The following is a 19,045-nucleotide window of genomic DNA, read 5'->3' as shown; positions in this document are numbered from 1 at the left end:
AGCCACAGCTTCTCTGGGCAACCTGGGCCAGGCTCTCACCACCCTCACACCAAACAAGTTCTTCCTGAGATCTCATCTAAATCTGCCCTATTTCAGTTTAAAACTGTTCCCCCTTCTCCTACTGCTCCCCTCCCTGTTCCAGAGTCCCTCCCCATCTCTCCTGGAGCCCCTTGAGGGACTGGAAGGGGCTCTAAGGTCTCCCCGGAGCCTTCTCTTCTCCAGGCTGAACCCCCCCAGCTCTCTCAGCCCCCCTCCCAGCAGAGGGGCTCCAGCCCTCCAACAGGTCCGTGTCCGTGCCGCGCTCTCCTCCCTCACGGCTCCCTCAGGGAGATGGCAGGAGGAGGCGGAGCCGCGCGCGAAGGAACCGGCCTTCCCTTCCCGCCCCCCCGGTTCCGCGGCCGGTCCCGCCTCGGACGGAACGGGGCGGGACAGAACGGCGTCGGGGGCCGGGCCGGGCCGGGCTTTTCCCTCCGCTCCTCGGGGCCAGGGTCACCGTCCCGCCCCGCTTCGCTCCCCCCGGCCGGAGCGGCGGTGAGTGGCGGGGAGCGAGAGGTGCCCGCCCGGATGAGGGTGGTTGTGCGCGGCCGGTCCCCTCAGCGCTGTGAGGAGGGGGAAGGCGCCTTCCCAGAGCTCCGGTGTGCCCCAGGGAAGGGAACGCCTGGAGGGGAAGGTGCCGGCGGGGCCTCAGGGGGAGCAGGGGGCTGGGTCCCTGCTGTGTGAGGAATTACTCGCCCTGAGGGCGAAACGCTGGGTCCCAGTGGGGCCAGTCAGTGTGCCCGGGGGACTCGGGCCTGGGGCAGGGCTGCGGAGGCCGCAGGAGGCCCGGTGCGTGGGCGGGCAGTGGTGCGGGGAAAGGGTAGCCTGAGCACCTCCCTCCTGTGAGGGGTCTCTGAAAGGCAGTTTGTCAGTTAAAGTGTAATTACGTTAAATAGTTGTTTGTTTTTTTTTTTTTTTTTTTTTAAATCATGTTTTCTGCCTGGAAATTCTGGACTGTGAAGTGAAAAACCAACAAACCCCAAAGCAGCATCCCACCTCTCTTGCCTTTGGGTTTTACCTAGGAAATGCATGGAGAAGAGTTTCTTAATCAGCTGTTTCTTGTTGGAAATGTGTGTTTTCTCATGACTGTGGTGCGTGGCCGTCACGTTAGTGCCTGCTGAGAGGATGGAGCTTCGTTCCCTCAGGTGCTCTTCTAACGCGCGTCCCATTTCCAGTGACACAGCAGCCTCCTCTCCCTGGTGTTGTCACCATGTCTGTAAGACAAAGTGACTTTTAGAAAAGCAATTCAAACGGTTCTGTGGCTTCTCTTTTTCAGGCCCCTTCCTGAAGCACTAAGCTTGCTTTCTGCAGCTCTGTGAAGGTGTTACCTCAGCCTTGTGAGGAGTAGAAGCTGTACGATAGCAGATACCTGTTTGCAGACAACTTTAAAGTTGTTTTATTTGCTATCTGTAAGTATACTTGGGGCTTCCAAGTTATTTATTTACTGATGTTGTAACACATACCTATTTTTCACTGTGAAAATTAGTTACTATCAATCATACCTGATATTATGAAGCATTTCTAGTTCAGTCAGGCATGGTATTTGCTGAAATTCATTTTCTTGCTCCTTAACCATCCCTGTGCTGCTTGTGCAGCTGCAGCTTCTTAGGTCAGCCGTGGGCTGGAGAACTCATTGAGGCTCTGTTTGCATTGCCTATTGTTTTTCTCCACTAGACCCGGTCTTAATAACCAGCCTCCAGCCTAAATCAGTGGTGGTGTAATGAACAAAATAATTACTTAGTGATTATTAATATTTAACGTTTCAATCAGAGCAACTCTTTTAATTTTGCAGACAAAAGGAAAACCTTTGGACCTAGAAATTTGGCGCTGCAGATTAGTTTTGGAAGCCTAGCCTTGGGAAAGGAGTCTGGAATTTGTTTTGGGGCACAGGGCCTTTACATAGTGGGACAGAAAGACTTTGGCAGTAACGTGGCGTGTAAAACAGGCAGCACAGCGTATTCAGTAGGGAAATAGCCAAAGGCAATACCTTTAAAATGAAGATGCCTTAACCCTGGTAAGAAACACCAAGTACAGTGTCAAACCTGAATTTTGGGCATCACAGAAAATGCCTTTTACCTACCTGCTGTTGTCATATTAGGGTTCCCACTTCTCTGATGAAGGAGGACTGGCTGTGACTGCTGCATCTTTCCAGGGGGGGTGTTTCCTGTACGTTTACTCTCCTTACTTTGTAAGAATAGGAAAGAAACTTATTCTCGAGCAAAATTATTCAAGACAAAGTTATCTAGGTCCATAAATTTAAAGGAAGACAGGGTATTGCGTTATTCTAATAAGAAAAGGGGTACAATAAGTGAGAACAAAGCTTTAAAATACATCTGTTACATCATCTGAGGGTTTTTTTCCTGGAGCTTGAATCTGGAGAACTTTTAATTTCTTTTTTTTCACACTGGGAGCATGACTCCTCGTTTGAGAGCACCAGCTGGCTGATGCTCGTTATGTTTTCTTTTTAGTTAGACAAAATCTGAGCAGAACAAGGAGGTTTTGCATTTCTGAGTGTTGAGAGGCTTAATAATCTGAGGGCGGAGACATACTGTATTTTAAATTCTTTTTGTTGGGTTTTTGTGAATGATTTTATCCAAGCGTTACTTGGTTATTCACTACAGATTTGAAAGGAGTGCTGCTCAGAATTCATTGCTGATACTCAGTGATAATTGTTACTGTGTGTTTACCTGGTAGATCTTAACGATGCACTACTTTGATCAGCCTTTGGGCTTTGAAGGGTGTTGGCTTGATCCAGTGCACTGATTAAGTCGTTATTTCATCCACCTGTGGTGGGAGCTGAGCTGCAATAGTCCTCCATGTGTCCCCCGTTGCTGTAATCCAGTCATTCTTCCTGTATAATTGAACCTGTTACATGCTTTTGTGTTTATTTGCAGTGCTGCACCATGGCTGTGCCTGCGGGTGGAAAGCGGCAGGCGGAACTGAGCCAGAGCCACAGTAGCTCTGGTTTAGGCTGTTCAGAAGGTACCTTTGAGCCCTTCAGCAAGGAAGAAGAACTCTGCTGGCAGTGAGAGAGCGAGCCAGCTGAATCCTGTTGTTCCACAGAGGATTTAGAGTGGTCTGCTGGGTCAGACGCGTTGGAAAGCATGGCCTGTTTGGCAGGCCAGAATCCTGCAGGTAGGCAGAGCTTACCATGCTTGAGACCTGTCTTCTACAGCTCTAAATCAGTGCAGGGGAGACTGGAAAAATAAAAAATGTAAAAATTGTGTACAGTGTCACTGCTGCGCAAAGTAACAGAGCCTCAGTTTGCTGACTAGATCTGTGCTTTGTGCTCTCAGGATTTGCTGGCAGCTACGTGCAGGAGGGTGTGATTTGGCCATGGAAACCTTTCCTTAGTGATCTCCTGAGGCTGGAATTCTGTTGGCTTGTTAAAAAAAAAATTAATAATTTCCCTCCAAAGTTAACAGGACTTCAGAATTTATTGCGTGAAATGTCCCCCCCCCCCCCCCCCCCCCCCTCCCCCCCCTCACCCTTCTCTCCTCTTCTTTTTTTTTTTTTTTAAATATTGTAAGCTTTAAATAAATCTAATTTCCATTTGGATGAAGTGTAACTGTTTCTCCTTGATCAAGCCAACTGCTTATTCCCTCTCAGGGCTCCTTCTGATTAGGCTTTATGTAAGCCTGCATTCCCGTTATCTAGGTGGTGAAAGGAAGGGCAAAGTCCCTGTGCTTGGTGGGGGAGAGCTCCGGCAAGGTCCGCACGTGGCCGCATGGGTCTCCAAAGGGAGGCATGGAAGAAGACAGCAGAGGAAAGGCACTGCTGATCCTTGGGGTGCTGGGGACACTGGTGCATCCCCCCCCCCCCCCATTAATCACTCATGTTAATTACTGAATTGCTTGTTTGCCATGTTTTAGTTCTTTTCCCAAGCTGAGGGAGGCAGCAGGGCACCAGTTTTGGCCAGAACAATGGAGCAGCTTTAACCAAACCCACCAGGATGTGGTGTATGGAGGAGGTGAGGGGAAGGGAGGAGAGAAGGCTGCTCTCTGCAGCTCCTGGTTATACAAGCAACTGTGAGAGCAGATGGTGGGATCCAAGTCCCGCTTAAGTCTTTCTAAAAAGTGGGTCAGAGATACTATTTTTAATTAAAAAAAAGAGCAAGAAAGCTGTAGTTGAGCAAAAAATAATTGAAGCAGAAGGGGAATCTTCCTCAATCTGTACGTACATGGAAAGTGAACAAACTCAGAAGTTTTGTAGGTGACCTGTAAGATTGAGTAACCAGGGAGATCCTCCTGCCTTGGTACTTCGTGGCTTTGCATTTGCGTACAAGCTTCCTCAAACCGCCCATGTATCAGAGGAAAACATGACCTAGGATCATTTTCAGGCTATTCTTAATTGTCTAACTCATTCACAACACTGGTGAGTCAATGTTATGAGTTCCTGACTCATCTTCAGCATTTATCTTTCTATTACTGGCTTTCCAAGAAGGCAGTTAATGTAGATCATCTCATCTATAGTAGAGAGGCTTCTCCTGGCGAGCTCCCCTGAGAGAGTCTTCCTAAAATACAGCAGAATCTTGTGACCATTTGATTCATAGAGAAATTGAAAGTTCAGAGTCATTGAATGAATGGGAAGCAATGGTGTCACTTTGAGGAAGTTTTCCATCTCAGCAGAGCTTTCCCTTGAAAGTTATGCTTGAGAAGATTTTATCCTCTTAATGATTAAGTTTCAGATTTTTGTAGTTCCGCACAAGGGAACGTTCTTCCCCCTTCTTCTTTCCCCCTCTGCTCTGTCCTGGGGAGGCCCCAGCTGGAGCACGGGGTCCAGTTCTGGGCTCCCCAGTTCCAGGAGGACAGGGAACTGCTGGAGAGGGGACAGCAGAGGCTACAGAGATGCTGAGGGGCCTGGAGCATCTCTCTGATGAGGAAAAGCTGAGGGACTTGGGTCTGTTTAGTCTGGAGAAGAGAAGGCTGAGGGGGGATCTGATCAACACCTATAAATACTGAAAGGGTGGGTGTCAGGAGGATGGGGCCAGGCTTTTTTCAGTGGTGCCCAGGGACAGGACAAGAGGGAATGGGCACAAAGTGGAACATCAGAAGTTCGACCTAAACATGAGGAGGAACTTCTTTGCTGTGAGGGTGGCAGAGCCCTGGCAGAGGCTGCCCAGGGAGGTGGTGGAGTCTCCTTCTCTGGAGACATTCAAACCCACCTGGACACGTTCCTGTGGGACCTGCTCTGGGTGGCCCTGCTCTGGCAGGGGGTTGGACTGGATGATCTCCAGAGATCCCTTCCAGCCCCATTTTTACAACTTAGTAATTCGGTACTCGGGAGCCCCCAAACCTCTTATTATTTCATCAATTGGAGATAAATTAATCCTTTTGCTCGTTTCTTTTCCTGCAGCGTTACGGCTGAACTACTGCTGGCAGCAGTGGGAGCTGGAGCTGTTACTGTGTGTCACTTAGAGGCCTGGCAATGTTTGAGCAGCATCAGGCAGTTTTGTGGCTGAAATACAGCTCAGTGTCCCCCGTTTAACTGTTATTGTTACTGTGAGAGGGGTGTCAATGGTGGGAAATCTAAAAGAGGCCAGTGTAGATACAGGCAAATAACTATCTGTGGTTCCTGTTGCTGAGGTGGAAGGTGCTGGTGGGTACAGGCAGACGTGTGTGGGCTGAAGGGAAGTGTGTTTATTTTTCTACATTAGACTCTTTCCAGCTTGTCCAGAGTATTTCTGAGTAGATCTAGTTTATATGCACTTTGTGAGCAGCTTTTCATGTGTCCAAGCATTTAATTATTGACTTACCGAATAGTAGTAGTACTTTATTAAAAGTATTTGTTAAGAGTAGTAGTAGTCTATTCATAAGGACTGAGAAAACATCCTTCTGCCCTGTTTGGAGAAGGGAGCAGGTATCCAGTAGTATGAAGGGGCTCTTCCCTGTTCCTGAGCTTTTCAGTGCCAAAATTTACAGCTCAATAACATGGACGGGCTGGGGGATTCCTCCAGACCCTGACATTCCAGACTTCTCTTCTGATTCTCTAGTAAAATAGCATTCATGTAGGCTAGATGGGGAAATTCCTCCCAGCAACATCTAAATGGAAATGCCTGCTTGTAAAGCAAGTTCATCTACTTCATTAACACCTTTATGGAATTGGGAAATAATGAGCTTCTTCCAAAAGACGTGTGTTCTGCAAGGTCCTTGTCTCATCTTAGTAATGTTGGTGGAAGCTGAGTGTATCCTCCACTGTGCTGGAGGAACTTTATTGGCTTTAAATTCATATTTGTAATAAATAGCCTGATATCTCAGACTGTTTCTATCAGTTCTGTGTTTTATCTGCATGAATCTTCCAAACGCTGTGTTTGCAGATCGGGCTGTTCAGTGAGTTAATCTGAGCGGCTGCACTCAATTGGATAAATGCAGGCAATTAGGAAAATGTTATCTTCTGATGTAGAGTTAAAGTCTTTCTGAAGAGCAGTTACCAGTTGCTGCCTTTCACAATTATCTCTCCTTTAACCACTTTACATTTTTTTCATCTTAAAATAGAGCATTAGTACAGCATAATAAGAACAAAACGCTTGCCTATTTTCCTGTTAAATCAGAGTTCGACATCAAAGGCAAAGGCAACTCAATAAAGATTTTCTTTATTTTTCTCTCTCTGCTCACATAGATTTAGAATGTCATATTTAAAGATGTAGTTGCTTACAGAAGGCAAAACCTATGTAGGTCACTTAGTTATAAACCGCCGAGCGTGGTTTAGGATGTAGACATGGAGATGAGTTTATTGCCGTGGGTACACGCTGAGAACCAGAGCAGCTCCTTGGTCTGCTTTGTTGCACTTGACTTTCTAAATATTCCCTGCTTGGTGACCTCACTGCTGTGTGACACAGCTCTGCTCTGATGTCTGTTCTGGTGGCTGGCTTTGCTCTTCTTGTCACCCCCTCCTGCCTTACTCCTCCCCAGCGAAGAGGGTGTGAGAATGTGGGGCTGGGGGCAGCCAGGCAGCAGCAAAATGCTCTTCTGGAAGAGTAACTGGCGCTGGCAGGGATTGTCTGCAGACAGACACGCGGTGACATTTAAATCTGCCACCACAAATGGAGATGGAGCGGTCGAGCACGTCTGGCTCGGAGATGGAAAGGAGGGGATACGTGAAAGACACAAGAAATAAAACCAAGCAGCAAAGCAAGTGCATCCCTCCCCTTGCCCACAGCTCTTTTCTTTCAGCTGAAGAACAGGTGAACCTCGGATACGCAGGAGAAAATCTGAAAGTGTAAATCATCCCTGTGCAGTTAAAAGTTAACTTTTCAGAATTTAATGGTGCACTGACTTTTCTCATCGTCTTTTCTTCTTGTTTCAGTGAAATCACAGTCCTTGATCCTTGATAATTTCTATTCTTTCTGAGTTTATTTACTGTTGAACACGAATTAATATTAAATGAGTAACTTTTTGACATTGGTTGTGTGCGGTCAGGTTAAAAAAAATTGCTGTTATTTTTGCTAATGTTTCTTCTAATGTATGCACATAACAGCTACTGGCTGTCAGAGTGCAGTCCTGGAAAGGGAACGCTGTGTTAGCACTATCTATATGCAAAGGTATTCACAGGACTTCTAGTAATTCTTACTGTAGTGTTTTGTCTCCTCATTTCTCCTTTAATTACACCATTAAAGCGTTTAGTTGGGCTTCAGTAGTCTCATAAAAGCAAATTCTGTGTGATAAAGGTAGAGAGGTACCCTCCCCTGTTTAAATAGTTGAAACCAGTGGTATCTCTTAAGGCCATGGCTGGTGCTCATGAAATACTGCCATTGTAACACAATTACTCAAGTAATAAGCCTGCATTGATTGACTGGGTTTAAGGCTGTGGAAAATCTCCCACTAAGCATTGGGTGAAGCTGTAAATCTGTCCTTACCTGCCCATCTGAAGTGTAATCTCTCAGATTTTATTTATAAGATGCCACTGGGAAGGATGAGAGAAGATGAAAGGGTAAAAAGGTATTGTTTAAACAAGGTTATATAAAAATTTAGGAAATGATCATTGAGGCTTTAGAGGAAAGTATTTTCTAGTATAATATACATTTCCTCAAAAAAAAAACCCCAAAGATGCTTAATTGTAGTTGTAGAATATATTTGAGGTATTTTCCAGAGATACTTCAGTAGAGACTGCCTCTCATTTTTCAGTGTCTTATGAATTGCTCCTCAGAGTTACCAGATGAGTAGCTCTCTTTAAATGTGAATTCATTTTGGTTTAGCAAGTTGCAGTTTCAGGTAGGAAGAAGCTAAATCTGTATTAGGCAGTCATTGAAACTCATTTTATTTAATGCCACAGTATTTAAGTACTTGCTTGACTAATGTGTTTGTGCCTTATCATTAAGTAATCTAATTCTTTAGGGTTCTTATCCCTTCCCCTCTTTGGAGACTATTTATAGAGACATTTATCGTGCGAGTTCCTACAGTTATCATCCAGACTTTTATTGAAATTCTGCGCTGCTGTTATTACAGTCATTGCTTCTAGGCTTGGCATTGGGGTTGTTTTTCTATTAAATAGATAAGATGAGGTCGCACAGATACGAGACCAGTGATTCTTCTCTTTCCCTGATACAGTAATTGACGCTTTTGTTTTGTTGGTTTGTGCCGGCCAGAAAGGAGCGAATTATGGGATGGAGAGCTGGATGCTCTCGGGTCTTTCTGCACCGTGAGGATTAGTGGGCTGCGTTGGCAGCTGCTCTCTGAGCGGGCACGTGGTGCCAAGTCAAGAAAGCCCCACCATGGATTCATGGCACAGAAACCGGAGACGAGTGATCGGAACCGCGTCGTTCCTCATCGGCTCATTAACAGAATCCGCCTGAAAAACATCAGAGAGACTGTTAAACAGGTACTGCAAGGAAGAAAAAAATTACCTACACTTTTGGGAGAACTACTGGGGAAAAAAGGTGTAGAATCGTAGAATTGTCTGGGTTGGAAGGGACCTTTAAGATCATTGAGTTCAACCATCAACCTAACTCTGATAAAACCATCACTAACCCATGTCTCTAAGCACTATGTCAACCCGGCTTTTGAATCCCTCCAGGGATGGTGCCTCAACCCCTGCCCTGTAGTGAAGGGTCAAGTCAGGCAGACCTTACTGGTGCTCAGGCCTCTGAAAGAGATTTTTTGGCTTGATGTCTCCAGATTGACCTTTCTCATCTTTGTGTCAGAGACAGCTGCAGAGCTGCTGCTACCGAATAATCAAATCGTTGTAAAATATTATCTGGTGCTAAAATAATGATTTGTGTCACTGAGTGATGCTGGGATGGTCAGTTGTTGCAGTGCACAGTTAGCCCTGGATCAGCTGAAGGAAAAAGCCTTGTTTTTTGTTAATGTTTGCACCTATTATTTACAGAAGTGTTCTGCATATTAGGTGATCGTTTACACAATTCAAAGTGCTTTTCTTTTTCGCCAGCCCAGTGTTTTTTCCCCACCATAGGATGGGCATTCTGACACAGCTCTTCCCTTCAGCATCCAAGAGTCTCCAGACTGGTATTTTAGTATATTATTTTTTTTTGGCCAATGATACTTTCGTTCTTTGTGCTTGCAGGTCGATTTGAATGTGGGTTTCTGTGAATTTGAGCAGTGACTGTTACTTACAGATGTGTCTGCCCATAAATCTGGGCCTTGACAAACGTCTGTACTTTGTTTGAAAGTGGTACAGAACGTCTGCATCTGGGAAGGTGTTTCTGATAAAACAAAAAAAGAGCTCAGAATAGTAATTACAGTCATTTATTTTGTTTTATCTCTATCACATTTGCTGGCTTTAATTTATTGCCATATAGCATAGTGAGAGTGATAAGGTGTTTCTCTCCAAAGCCTGGCCAGGTGAGCAGGGAGCAATACTTCTGAAGTCAGTTCTGGCCTGATGGCTGTTTCAGGATTCCTGCTTGGTTAAATTGTTTTGAAATTGGAGCAATCTGCGCTCTTTTCTTGTATTAATGGTAACCAAGCCACCATCCGAGTTTTGTAGAATTTTTACTGCCTCTTTATTTGTTTCAGTGCAGTAATACATTTTCTGGGAGGTGTAACTTGGAGTGCTGTGTCTCTTTGCTTCTCTTTCCCTCCGCATAATGACATTTTTATGCAGAGAAGAAATCAAGGAAGAAGACGACAGAGAGACTTGAGCCATGACTTTCTAGGATTGATTCCACTGCTTTTGTAGCAACTTATTGCATTTATGGAACCAGATGGAATCTGTGTAAATTAAATTAGATGAAATTATTGATATTTCATAAATGCACAAATACTGGGATTTGTGTAATGCTATTAAATGCACTTAAGATTTCTTGATGGATAAACTCGCGTAGGAATTAATCAGTGGCACTGTTTATCTTACAAAGAAAACTGTATAATTTTGTTTGCAGTCTGACTCAGGGCTGCATATAGATATTTGAACTTCAGAGTTTATTTGCCTCTTAGAATTTATAAAGATAATCTTACCCTCTGTGGTTGTGGCAGAATTGTAATTTGTCCTGAGCATCCATCTAGGCTGGAATGAGTTATGCTAATTGAAACCATTTTTTTTCCCCAGTGTAACTGTACCCTCACAGTTGGTTCTGGCTGGTCACCGATGTGTTGCTTGGCAATCATGTGAATTCCTTTATTTTGACCTTTATTTCTGTGAAAGAAGGCAGTAATGTCCATGCAGCCTCAAGCATCAGGGAAGCTTTGCATATTGCAAGAAGAAATAGTATATTACAGATCAGTGCTGTGGTTCTCAGATACAAATAGGTAACTGAGGGGAGACCTTCTCGCTCTCCCCAACTCCCTGAAAGGAGGGTGTAGCCAGGGGGGTCGGTCTCATCTCCCAAGGAACAGGTGATGGGACAAGAGGAAATGGCCTCAAGTTGCCCCAGGGGAGGTTCAGGTTGGATATTGGGAACAATTTGTACACAGAAAGGGTTATGAAGCCTTGGAATGGGCTGCCCAGGGCAGGGGCACCATCCTTGGAGGGATTCAAAAGCCGGGCAGACATGGTGCTGAGAGACATGGGTTAGTGATGGTTTTATCAGGGTTAGGTTGATGGTTGGACTCAATGATCTTAAAGGTCCCTTCCAACCCAGACAATTCTATGGTTCTAACTTTAAACAAAACCAAGTTGTCAGTCCTGGGAAGGGTAATACCTGGGGAAAAGCAAATATATTTAGCATGAAAACATTCAGACAGGCGCATGAAGATGATAATGAGACAAAGATTATGAACTAACATACAACTGCCTCCAAAAGCATATTTTTGCCCTAAGAGAGTATCTATATCTGAATTTCTGTTGATTGTTCTTAACTGGGTGGCCATCTTGCTGGGACAGACATTGCTCATTGCATCAACACCTCATCTTTCAGGTGACAGAAGCTCAAATGCATGAATCGTCCGTGTGCCCTGACTGTCAGAAGAAGGAAGCAGAGTTAGCCAAGATCACCTTTCTCAGACGAACGAAGATTCTAATGGAAAGTGGTTTAATCCAAGAGAAATTGGAAGAACAGGTTTACTCCAGCGTAAGCAAATGCTGTTAAAAAAACCCCCATGTTGTGGTACATTTTATACATAGTGTAACTAAAGAATCCGTGAGTCAGATTTCCCCCTGATTTATGGCAATGAGATCAGATTGACCTGAATGTAGTGCAACTCAGAACAGAATTTGGCTCCGTATCATTAATAAAATGCTTGAGACTAATGGACTGATCAAGTCATCTGAGCTTGCCTGATTTATGAAAGCTGAAGGTCTTTCCCAGGATGTCCTAGAATTTGGAAACATCTTAATTATTTCTCCACGATTTGTGTTGTGATGGGCTGTCCAAGGCAAAATGGTAAATAGCAGGTAACTTAGGGAATTTCTGGGGTGTTTTGTGGCTGTTCCTCAGGATGATCTTCCTGAAGGAAGAGCTCTTCTCTTGCTTTGGAAAGGGAGTCAGATGGAAAGCTGTTTCTGAGTGATGAAGAAGTCATACTCTCTGGAGCCCTGAGATCTGTCTTTCTGTGTTTGTGGGCAGGGTGGAGATTTGTGCACTGTACAACACATTTCTTTTTTACCTAATAATGCCAGTCTCCTGGGTTTTGACTCCCATTCACTCCATACCTAAGATCTGAGAACTTCAGTCTCAAGTGAAGCTTCACTTTTTTCTCTTTTCTCCCAGCTTCCCTGCAAAGTCCAGCTGCTTTTTCCCTCCCCTCCTTAGGGAAGAATCCTGCTTTATGGGGCAGATCACTGGCTATGCTGTTCAACAAAGGTTTTTTTTAAACAGGATGCCTTAAAAAGCCAGCAAAATTGTGCTGGTGAGTGCTGCTACCAGTTGCTTTTGAGGGACTGGCTGTAGCTGCCAGCGAGAGGCCTGTGATGCAGGACACGAGAAAGGGCACGAATACAAACCTGAGTCATTTTCACCTTTCCTTTTTATTTCAGGATGTGCTCACACGTATTGGAGAAGCGCTCGGAAGCTTTCCCAAACCATCAGAGGATCCCAGGAACTTATGGCAAAGGCTGAAAGGTCAGAAAATGTAAGGCCTGAAAGTAGTAACCATAACTCAAGGACAGAAAGAGCTGGGAGAGTCCTCTGCGCGCAGCTGCGTACCGAATGCCAACGACTGTGGATAGAACCTGGTCTGTCAGTGATAAATTGGGTGCTGGTTTAATATTCTTGCAGGTGGAACCAGATATGCCCAGCGTGCCTGCATCTGGGATATGATTCCACTCTTTATTCTTCCTAAATGCAAATGTTGCAATATATTGTAATCCAACGATAAGCATTTTTCAAATTATAGAAGCCAACACTGTCTGTTATTAGCCTGACAATAATAAGTATTGTTTTTTTGTGGGATTGCTTGTGGGATTTCAGAGCAGCTCCCAGCTGCTTCCATCCATAAGAAAAATAAATGATTCCCTTTTTCAGGGCAGGGAGGTGTAATTACTGGATTTCAGCTCAATCACTTCCCCTTCCCTTTTAAATTGAAAGTGAGAGCCCCAGGTGGAGGAGAAAAAGAAGGTTGCAAAGTAACTATAGAAAGGAGTCAAATGAAATGGGATATTTATAGAACTGAAATAATGGGACTATAACAGAAATTAATCAGCAAGACTGAGGATGCCAACAGGACAAGAAATGATAATAAATTAATCATAGAGCCTATACAGGGTAGGTGTCTAGGAAGAGAAAAAAACAACATAGATTAAAATTGGAATAAGATGCCAAATAGGATTTTTGACCGTTTTTTGAATATACTTTGGAATTTGTTGTAATTTGCTGTGATTTTTTTTCAAGATGGCAAAGCCGCTGTGTTTCTAAGAATATGTCTGGGGGAAAGGTTGGTATTCAGTTCACAGCCAGATAAAATGGCTTTATGCTGGGGATCTCAGAGGGTTGGAGGATGAAATCATCTTGGCTGTAGCTTCAGAAGGTGTGTGCTGCTCTGGGGGCACAGCTGCAGCCCACCTTTCTGGTGACTGCTGATGGCAGGGGCTCGTGGCATCGCTCTTGCAGCGACCTCGTGGCTGTTAGACTTGGGTGAGTCAGAAAGTCACTGACTCTTGTTAGAAACTCCCCAGTTTCCTGCTTTGTGTGCACTTGGATCTCTGAAGGCTGTGGATGTCTTGGAGGAATATGCTTATCTCTGAACTCTTACTGAATTTTTGTCACAAAGGAAACAGGATTAAATCTTACCGTTGCATTTTATGTTCCTGTTTTGGGGACGAGAATGTATACTGTTGAAGTTGGTTTTGTATTTTATATCCATGTAGATATTTTCTTTTGTATTCTATGTATTGCTTATAAGAGTGCTTGACGGGCTGTTCAGACTCTGGTTTTCACTTCCCACCAATCAATGGAAAACTGAAAAGCAATGCCAGGCTATAGAGGTAGGTAGACCCGCCTGTGTTAGCAAATATCTGCTTTTTGGTGCTTAAAAACCCTACCTTGAATGATTTCACTGGGAATTGATCCCGAGTAGGTGAAGCCCCAACTGAAAACGCAGTGCAGCCCTGAGTTGTTCCAAGCTGGTTGTCCTTGCTGTGTCGGCGGCGCTTTGTTCTGGTTCCTTGTAAACAGCAAGTTTACTATTCCGTCAAAAATATTCCCCTAAGCTTGGCTTTAACTTTGGAATTGTCACTGCAGATCACATAGCTTCATATATAATGAATAAACTGCTGCTTCTTTCTTCCCATTACTCTATAATCCCTGAAATCTCCCACCCTCCAATCTCAGAAACCTTTTCTTTTTAGATGCTCCGTCTCTGTTCCTTATTTCCTTTGGACTATGTTCCCTCTCTCACTCCAGCCTTTCGAGGTGTCTAACAACCTGCTTGAAACTAGGCAAAGGGTGCTCATTATTCCATGTGAAGTCTGGTAAGGGCTGTTGGATCCAGAAATGGTGACCAGGAACTGAATCATTTGAAAAATGTCATTTTGTTGTTACTGCCAACGAACAGGGCTTTCAGGCCTTACAGAAACCACAGCAAGTGAGTTCCAGGGCTCTACATATGCATTGCTTATTTCTCTAAGTAAAAGAAGACATTTTGATATTTTTCCTTCCAGTCCATAGATGCTTTCTAGAAACACTGAAATGTGTCTCTGCAACTCTTGTCAAACCTTTAGGTAAATACAGCGAGCGATGAGCTATTTGGGTCAGGCATCTGACAGCATTTGTCTGTGAAGCACCGTAGGTACTCGTGCAGCAGAGTGGCTGAGCACTTCTTGTTTGTTTGCATAAATGTTACAAAGACAATTCAGATCACTCCTCTGAAAAATCAAAGCACACTTTGCTGACTTCTGTTGTGTGTGTTCCCCTGCCGCTCACTCTGGTTCTGTCGGTTTTTTTTATCAAGAGTGACTCTGAGATCTGAGTGTTTTCTTGTAGCAGCTATTAGGGATGTACAACAGAACAAATGATTCCAGTCTCTAAATAATTTATTTCATAATCCTGCCGTGTTTGAGACTAGAGATCCAAAAACTCTGACAAGGAGGGGGGTGGAAATAAAAGTGGATCATGTCTCTTCCTTTTTCCCCCCGTCACAGGAGCTTTCCCCCCTTCCTCAGCAGTAGATTTTTCTTTTGATCCCAGGAAATACTCTAAAACTATGATCAAGAAATATTTATTCACGTGCTCTCATGTTTGTGCCTGCTGGGTGTGAAAGGAGTGGGGTGGATGAAGGGTGATTGAGGTGGCAGTGGCTGGAGCTCTGAAATAAATCACCCTCCCTGAGAAAAGTGCTTTGGAGCTTTCCCTTTCTACCTTTCATGCTACACGTGGCTGCATTATTTAATCCTCTGGATGCTTTGTGATGTAGGAGAGCTCATGGCTTTGAACTTTGTGCAAGTACAGAAGGGTTTTTCTTATATACGTTGTTTTCTATGATGTGTCTGCTGATAACCAGCTGTGTGATGTTACACTTTGTAACTGACCCTTTGGATAAACTGACATTCCTCAAATTATCATTAAAATCAGTTTCCTGTGACAGCAATAATGGAACTTTCACTTTCATTTGGTCCAGCTTTCTCTATAAAAAAAAAAATAATTAACCTGGCTTGCAGGCTCAGTCATTTCTTGGTCTTGTTTCTAACCAGCTGTTGGCCATGGGACTTGGCAGGTGTTTCTCTCCTGGGATGAACTTCCAGCTCATTCCCAGTGAATGGAAATGAAGTTTTAGTCAATTAACGTGCCTGGATGTGAACTGGGAACAAAGACAAGCACGTTTGAATACTGATTTCCAGCTACTTGTGAGAGATGTAGTCCCAGAATGGTTGTCCAGTAGTCCTTATGTTAATCCTGAATCTTTTCTCTGAAGCCATACTGAAAAGTGAAATGCTTCAGGCCCACTTCTCATAAATCCAGCTCCCAGTCCTGCGTTTATTGTGTGGCAAGAGTCAGGTCTTTGGTTTTTTTTTTTACCAAAAAGCACCAGTTTGATCAGCATCCAAGGGAAGCTGAACCCATTTATTCATACTGAGAGCCTGACAAAGATTTTAAGCTGGTGGCAGCGAGGACAGGGCTCTGCTGCTGGGAGGGATGACGTTCCCCTGTGAAAGGGTTCACTCAGCGCCCAGATTCTCCTGCAATAAAAACCTGAATTGTGGCTTTCAGTGCAGTTCCTCCAAATGGTACATCCGTACTCCAGCAAGAGCTGGAGTGCTCCCAGCTACGTATTTTTTAAAGCATTTTGAAATACACTTGCATTCTTCAAATTGTAATTTTATTACCATTCAGGATGTTTTTTGGAGAATGACTTTTTATTTTTTCCTACTCAGTAAGAGCTAACCCAGACACGGGGCATAAATTGTCACTGCCTGTGACAGAGCTGGTGTTCTGAGTGCTGCTGTGTTTAAAAAATGGTTTTTAATTTTGTGAATCCGTATATTAGTCTTATGAATACTGCATTTGCATTGTTTTTACACAACTAGCTCTTCCCTTTTCCTCCAGAACTGATTCTGCAGATCTTTGCCTGCGCCGACAGCAGCCTGGTCTGTACGGAGGAGGCTGGGAAACGAGGGGGGTGTATTCCTTCTGTCAGTAAGGTATAGCTCCTCTCTCTTTCAAATGACCTATAGAATTGATCAGGATACCTTAAAAAAAAAAATTTCTGGCTTCTGGGTGTGGATATTCACTGCTTATTTATTTATTTTGTAATAAAATAGTACTGTTTGTTCTCACATAGACTTGTGTGTATGATCCATAAATACGTTTGTAAAATATATCTGTAGCACGTAACAGAATCCTTTAGAATATTCTGTGAAAATTCATATTTTTAGTTGATAGCACTTTAAGAACATTTACATCCTTCATCTTGACATTTTTAAATAGAACATTTTTTGCCTACAGAAGTAAGTTTACAGCATCATCACAGTATTATAGCTTGTTGAAAAATACAGACAGCATTACTGGTAATTGCAAGCAAGCTATATACTTGAGCAGGGTTTTTTTTGTTTGTCATTTTACAGGTTTTCTACTTTTTAAAACAATTACGCATATTAGTATTACATCCATCACTTTGTTAGAAAATATTACTTGCATATGCTACTCACAATAATCTGTTGTTTTCCCGGGACGTAATATTACAAGCTATGAAAATAGAAACACACCATCGTATGGTCGGTTTTAAAAAAAAAACAAAGACAAGCCTAGTTTAAAAAAAAGTGCATTAGGCTTGTTCTTTCCTTGGTAAGTTTGGGTTCTGCTGACGTTGGGTGTCCTTAATCCACTTGTGGCTGTAACGCCGCTAGCACCTCTCGGCAAAGAGGGAGGAGATCCTGATTCACCACCTGGTGACACACGTAGGGCTTGGGCCTGCATCCCTTCTGCCTGGAGCTCCTGCTGGGGACACAAAGAGTTCCCAAACTCCAGGCTTTCAGACCCAGGCCAAGTAGCTGGGAATCTGATTTACTTCAGACTCCCAATTGGATTTGGAAATCTTCAGCCAGATGATTAGATCAAGTGCAAGGCAACAGAGCTCTGCTGATGTTCATGGACTGCTGGGGTTGGTGTTCAACCAAAACCTGACCCTCCTCCTTCCACGGACCAGTGGGGTTTGGGGAGAATGTGAGTGGCAGGTTTAAATTTACTGCTTTAGTCATACAGTAGAGAGTAAAAATACATGGTTGTGTTGGTCTTTGCACAAATGAGACTAAATATATAAATATATATATATGTATAATAAAGCTGTAGGAAATCTCCAAACTGCTAACAACTCTTATAAATGAGAAAAAACAAGGATATACTTGTTTGGAAATCTCATAGCTGCTGTTCTTTGATTATTTTCATTTTCAGGTAATGGGAGAGTATTTCACGGTGGATCCTTTTTTTTATGAAACAAGTCCAGGAGTGCTTTGAAACATGCTCTTTTCCTGGTCTTTCTGATACTCCTCTTGTGCTTTCTGCAGTTGCCTCCCTCTCAGTTTCCATTTGTGAAAGCAGTAGGTCACTATGGATGTCGTTACCAAAGAGAAAATAATAACCAGCACTATTATCAGTGCGATGGTGGACGAGAGGGACCCCTCCAGCTGCTTGGGTTCAGCGTCTCTCGTTGTGTTTAGTTTGGCAAAGTTGTCATAGTCTGTTGAGGCCAAAAGTGCAGGTACAGGAACTTCTTTGAACTTGGGCCTCATTGGGACTCCAGGGGTGTTCTCACTCGGTCAGAATTTCTGCAGCAGCGAGGACTATGGTTCCCTCCTCACCGGGGGCATCCGTGGGACTCTTTTCTCCTGGGGTTCTCCGGGCATAGGTGATGCTCAGGAGCTCTGCTTGCTCAGGGGGGCCTTGAAATAACTGTATGTGTCCCAAAGCTGACAGCACAGGGCATCTATAGCCAGAGTTGTGCAAGTTTCTACACGTGTGCTCTGCTGTCTCCTTTCTCAGAGGGGTGGGGGAAGCTCCTCAGCTCACTGCCCGTTTGCGATTCTTTGTTTTCTTAAAGAGATAATTGAAGAAAATCAAATCAATCTTCCAGTAGCGTTGCGGTGGCAGGGCTTATCCTCGGGCTTGAAAGCAAAACAAGCGCTGCAACAAGTGTAGTTCCTATCTCAGGAGTTTGTTCAGTGAGAGGTTGTTTTTCTTCCCCCAAATATTCCCCAAAGAGAGTGAAATCAAAGGCGTATTTTTTTGCTGAGGGGCAGGCTTGGTTTTGCTAACATCACAGGCGTTAACAAAATTGGCTACAAACCAGGAGCTCTCATGTTAACGAAGGGTTTCTATTTTCCCCTCTTCTTTGATATTTGCTCTCAGACTTGGCATGTCTGGAGAGGATTTTGATTTGGGGATTTTGTCTTCTTTGTACAGGAGTTTAGGAGATGTCCTCACTGATGGCAAATCTGGAAAAATGACCTGGGTGAAAAATGACACGGGATTATTTAAGAGGTGAGCTCCCCTGAGGGCGGTGAGCTGTAATCTAGAATTTAAAAACCTTACTCTCTCATAATTCTGATAGAATTTCAAATAGGTTTAAGGCACTCGGCTTTGAGACATGCTGTGTGTGACAAATCCTAAAATATTTACTCATCTGAGCGGTTCTGAAGCTTAAAGAGCTGGTCTGGGGAAGGTGAAGGACTGATCTGCCCCCCCCCC

General features: G+C 44.0%; 1 protein-coding gene across 4 annotated transcripts in view; it reads left to right on the top strand.

Annotated features, from left to right (window-relative positions):
- The first annotated feature begins 416 nt into the window (after positions 1-416).
- Positions 417-19,045, top strand: part of LOC106896221 (chromosome unknown open reading frame, human C8orf48) — a 22,950-nt gene continuing 4,321 nt past the window's right edge. Inside the window, exons 1-8 of one of the 4 annotated variants that reach the window (XM_014956016.1) lie at positions 445-531; positions 999-1,181; positions 1,313-1,445; positions 2,931-3,171; positions 8,621-8,853; positions 11,348-11,500; positions 12,406-12,490; positions 16,409-16,503. In XM_014956016.1, the coding sequence (XP_014811502.1) occupies positions 3,141-3,171; positions 8,621-8,853; positions 11,348-11,500; positions 12,406-12,490; positions 16,409-16,503 (597 nt within the window). In that variant the 5' untranslated portion in view covers positions 445-531; positions 999-1,181; positions 1,313-1,445; positions 2,931-3,140. Of the gene's footprint in view, positions 532-998; positions 1,182-1,312; positions 1,446-2,930; positions 3,172-8,620; positions 8,854-11,347; positions 11,501-12,405; positions 12,491-13,769; positions 15,453-16,408; positions 16,504-19,045 lie in introns of those variants that run through there. The other 3 variants (XM_014956015.1, XM_014956017.1, XM_014956018.1) reach the window with 3 other exon arrangements.

The sequence above is a fragment of the Calidris pugnax genome, unplaced genomic scaffold (genome assembly GCF_001431845.1).
Source record: "Calidris pugnax isolate Ruff unplaced genomic scaffold, ASM143184v1 scaffold281, whole genome shotgun sequence".
In the NCBI taxonomy this organism is placed as follows: Eukaryota; Metazoa; Chordata; class Aves; order Charadriiformes; family Scolopacidae; genus Calidris; species Calidris pugnax.
The sequence above is the reverse complement of the archived record's forward strand: the minus strand, read 5'-3'. Positions and strand labels throughout refer to the sequence as shown.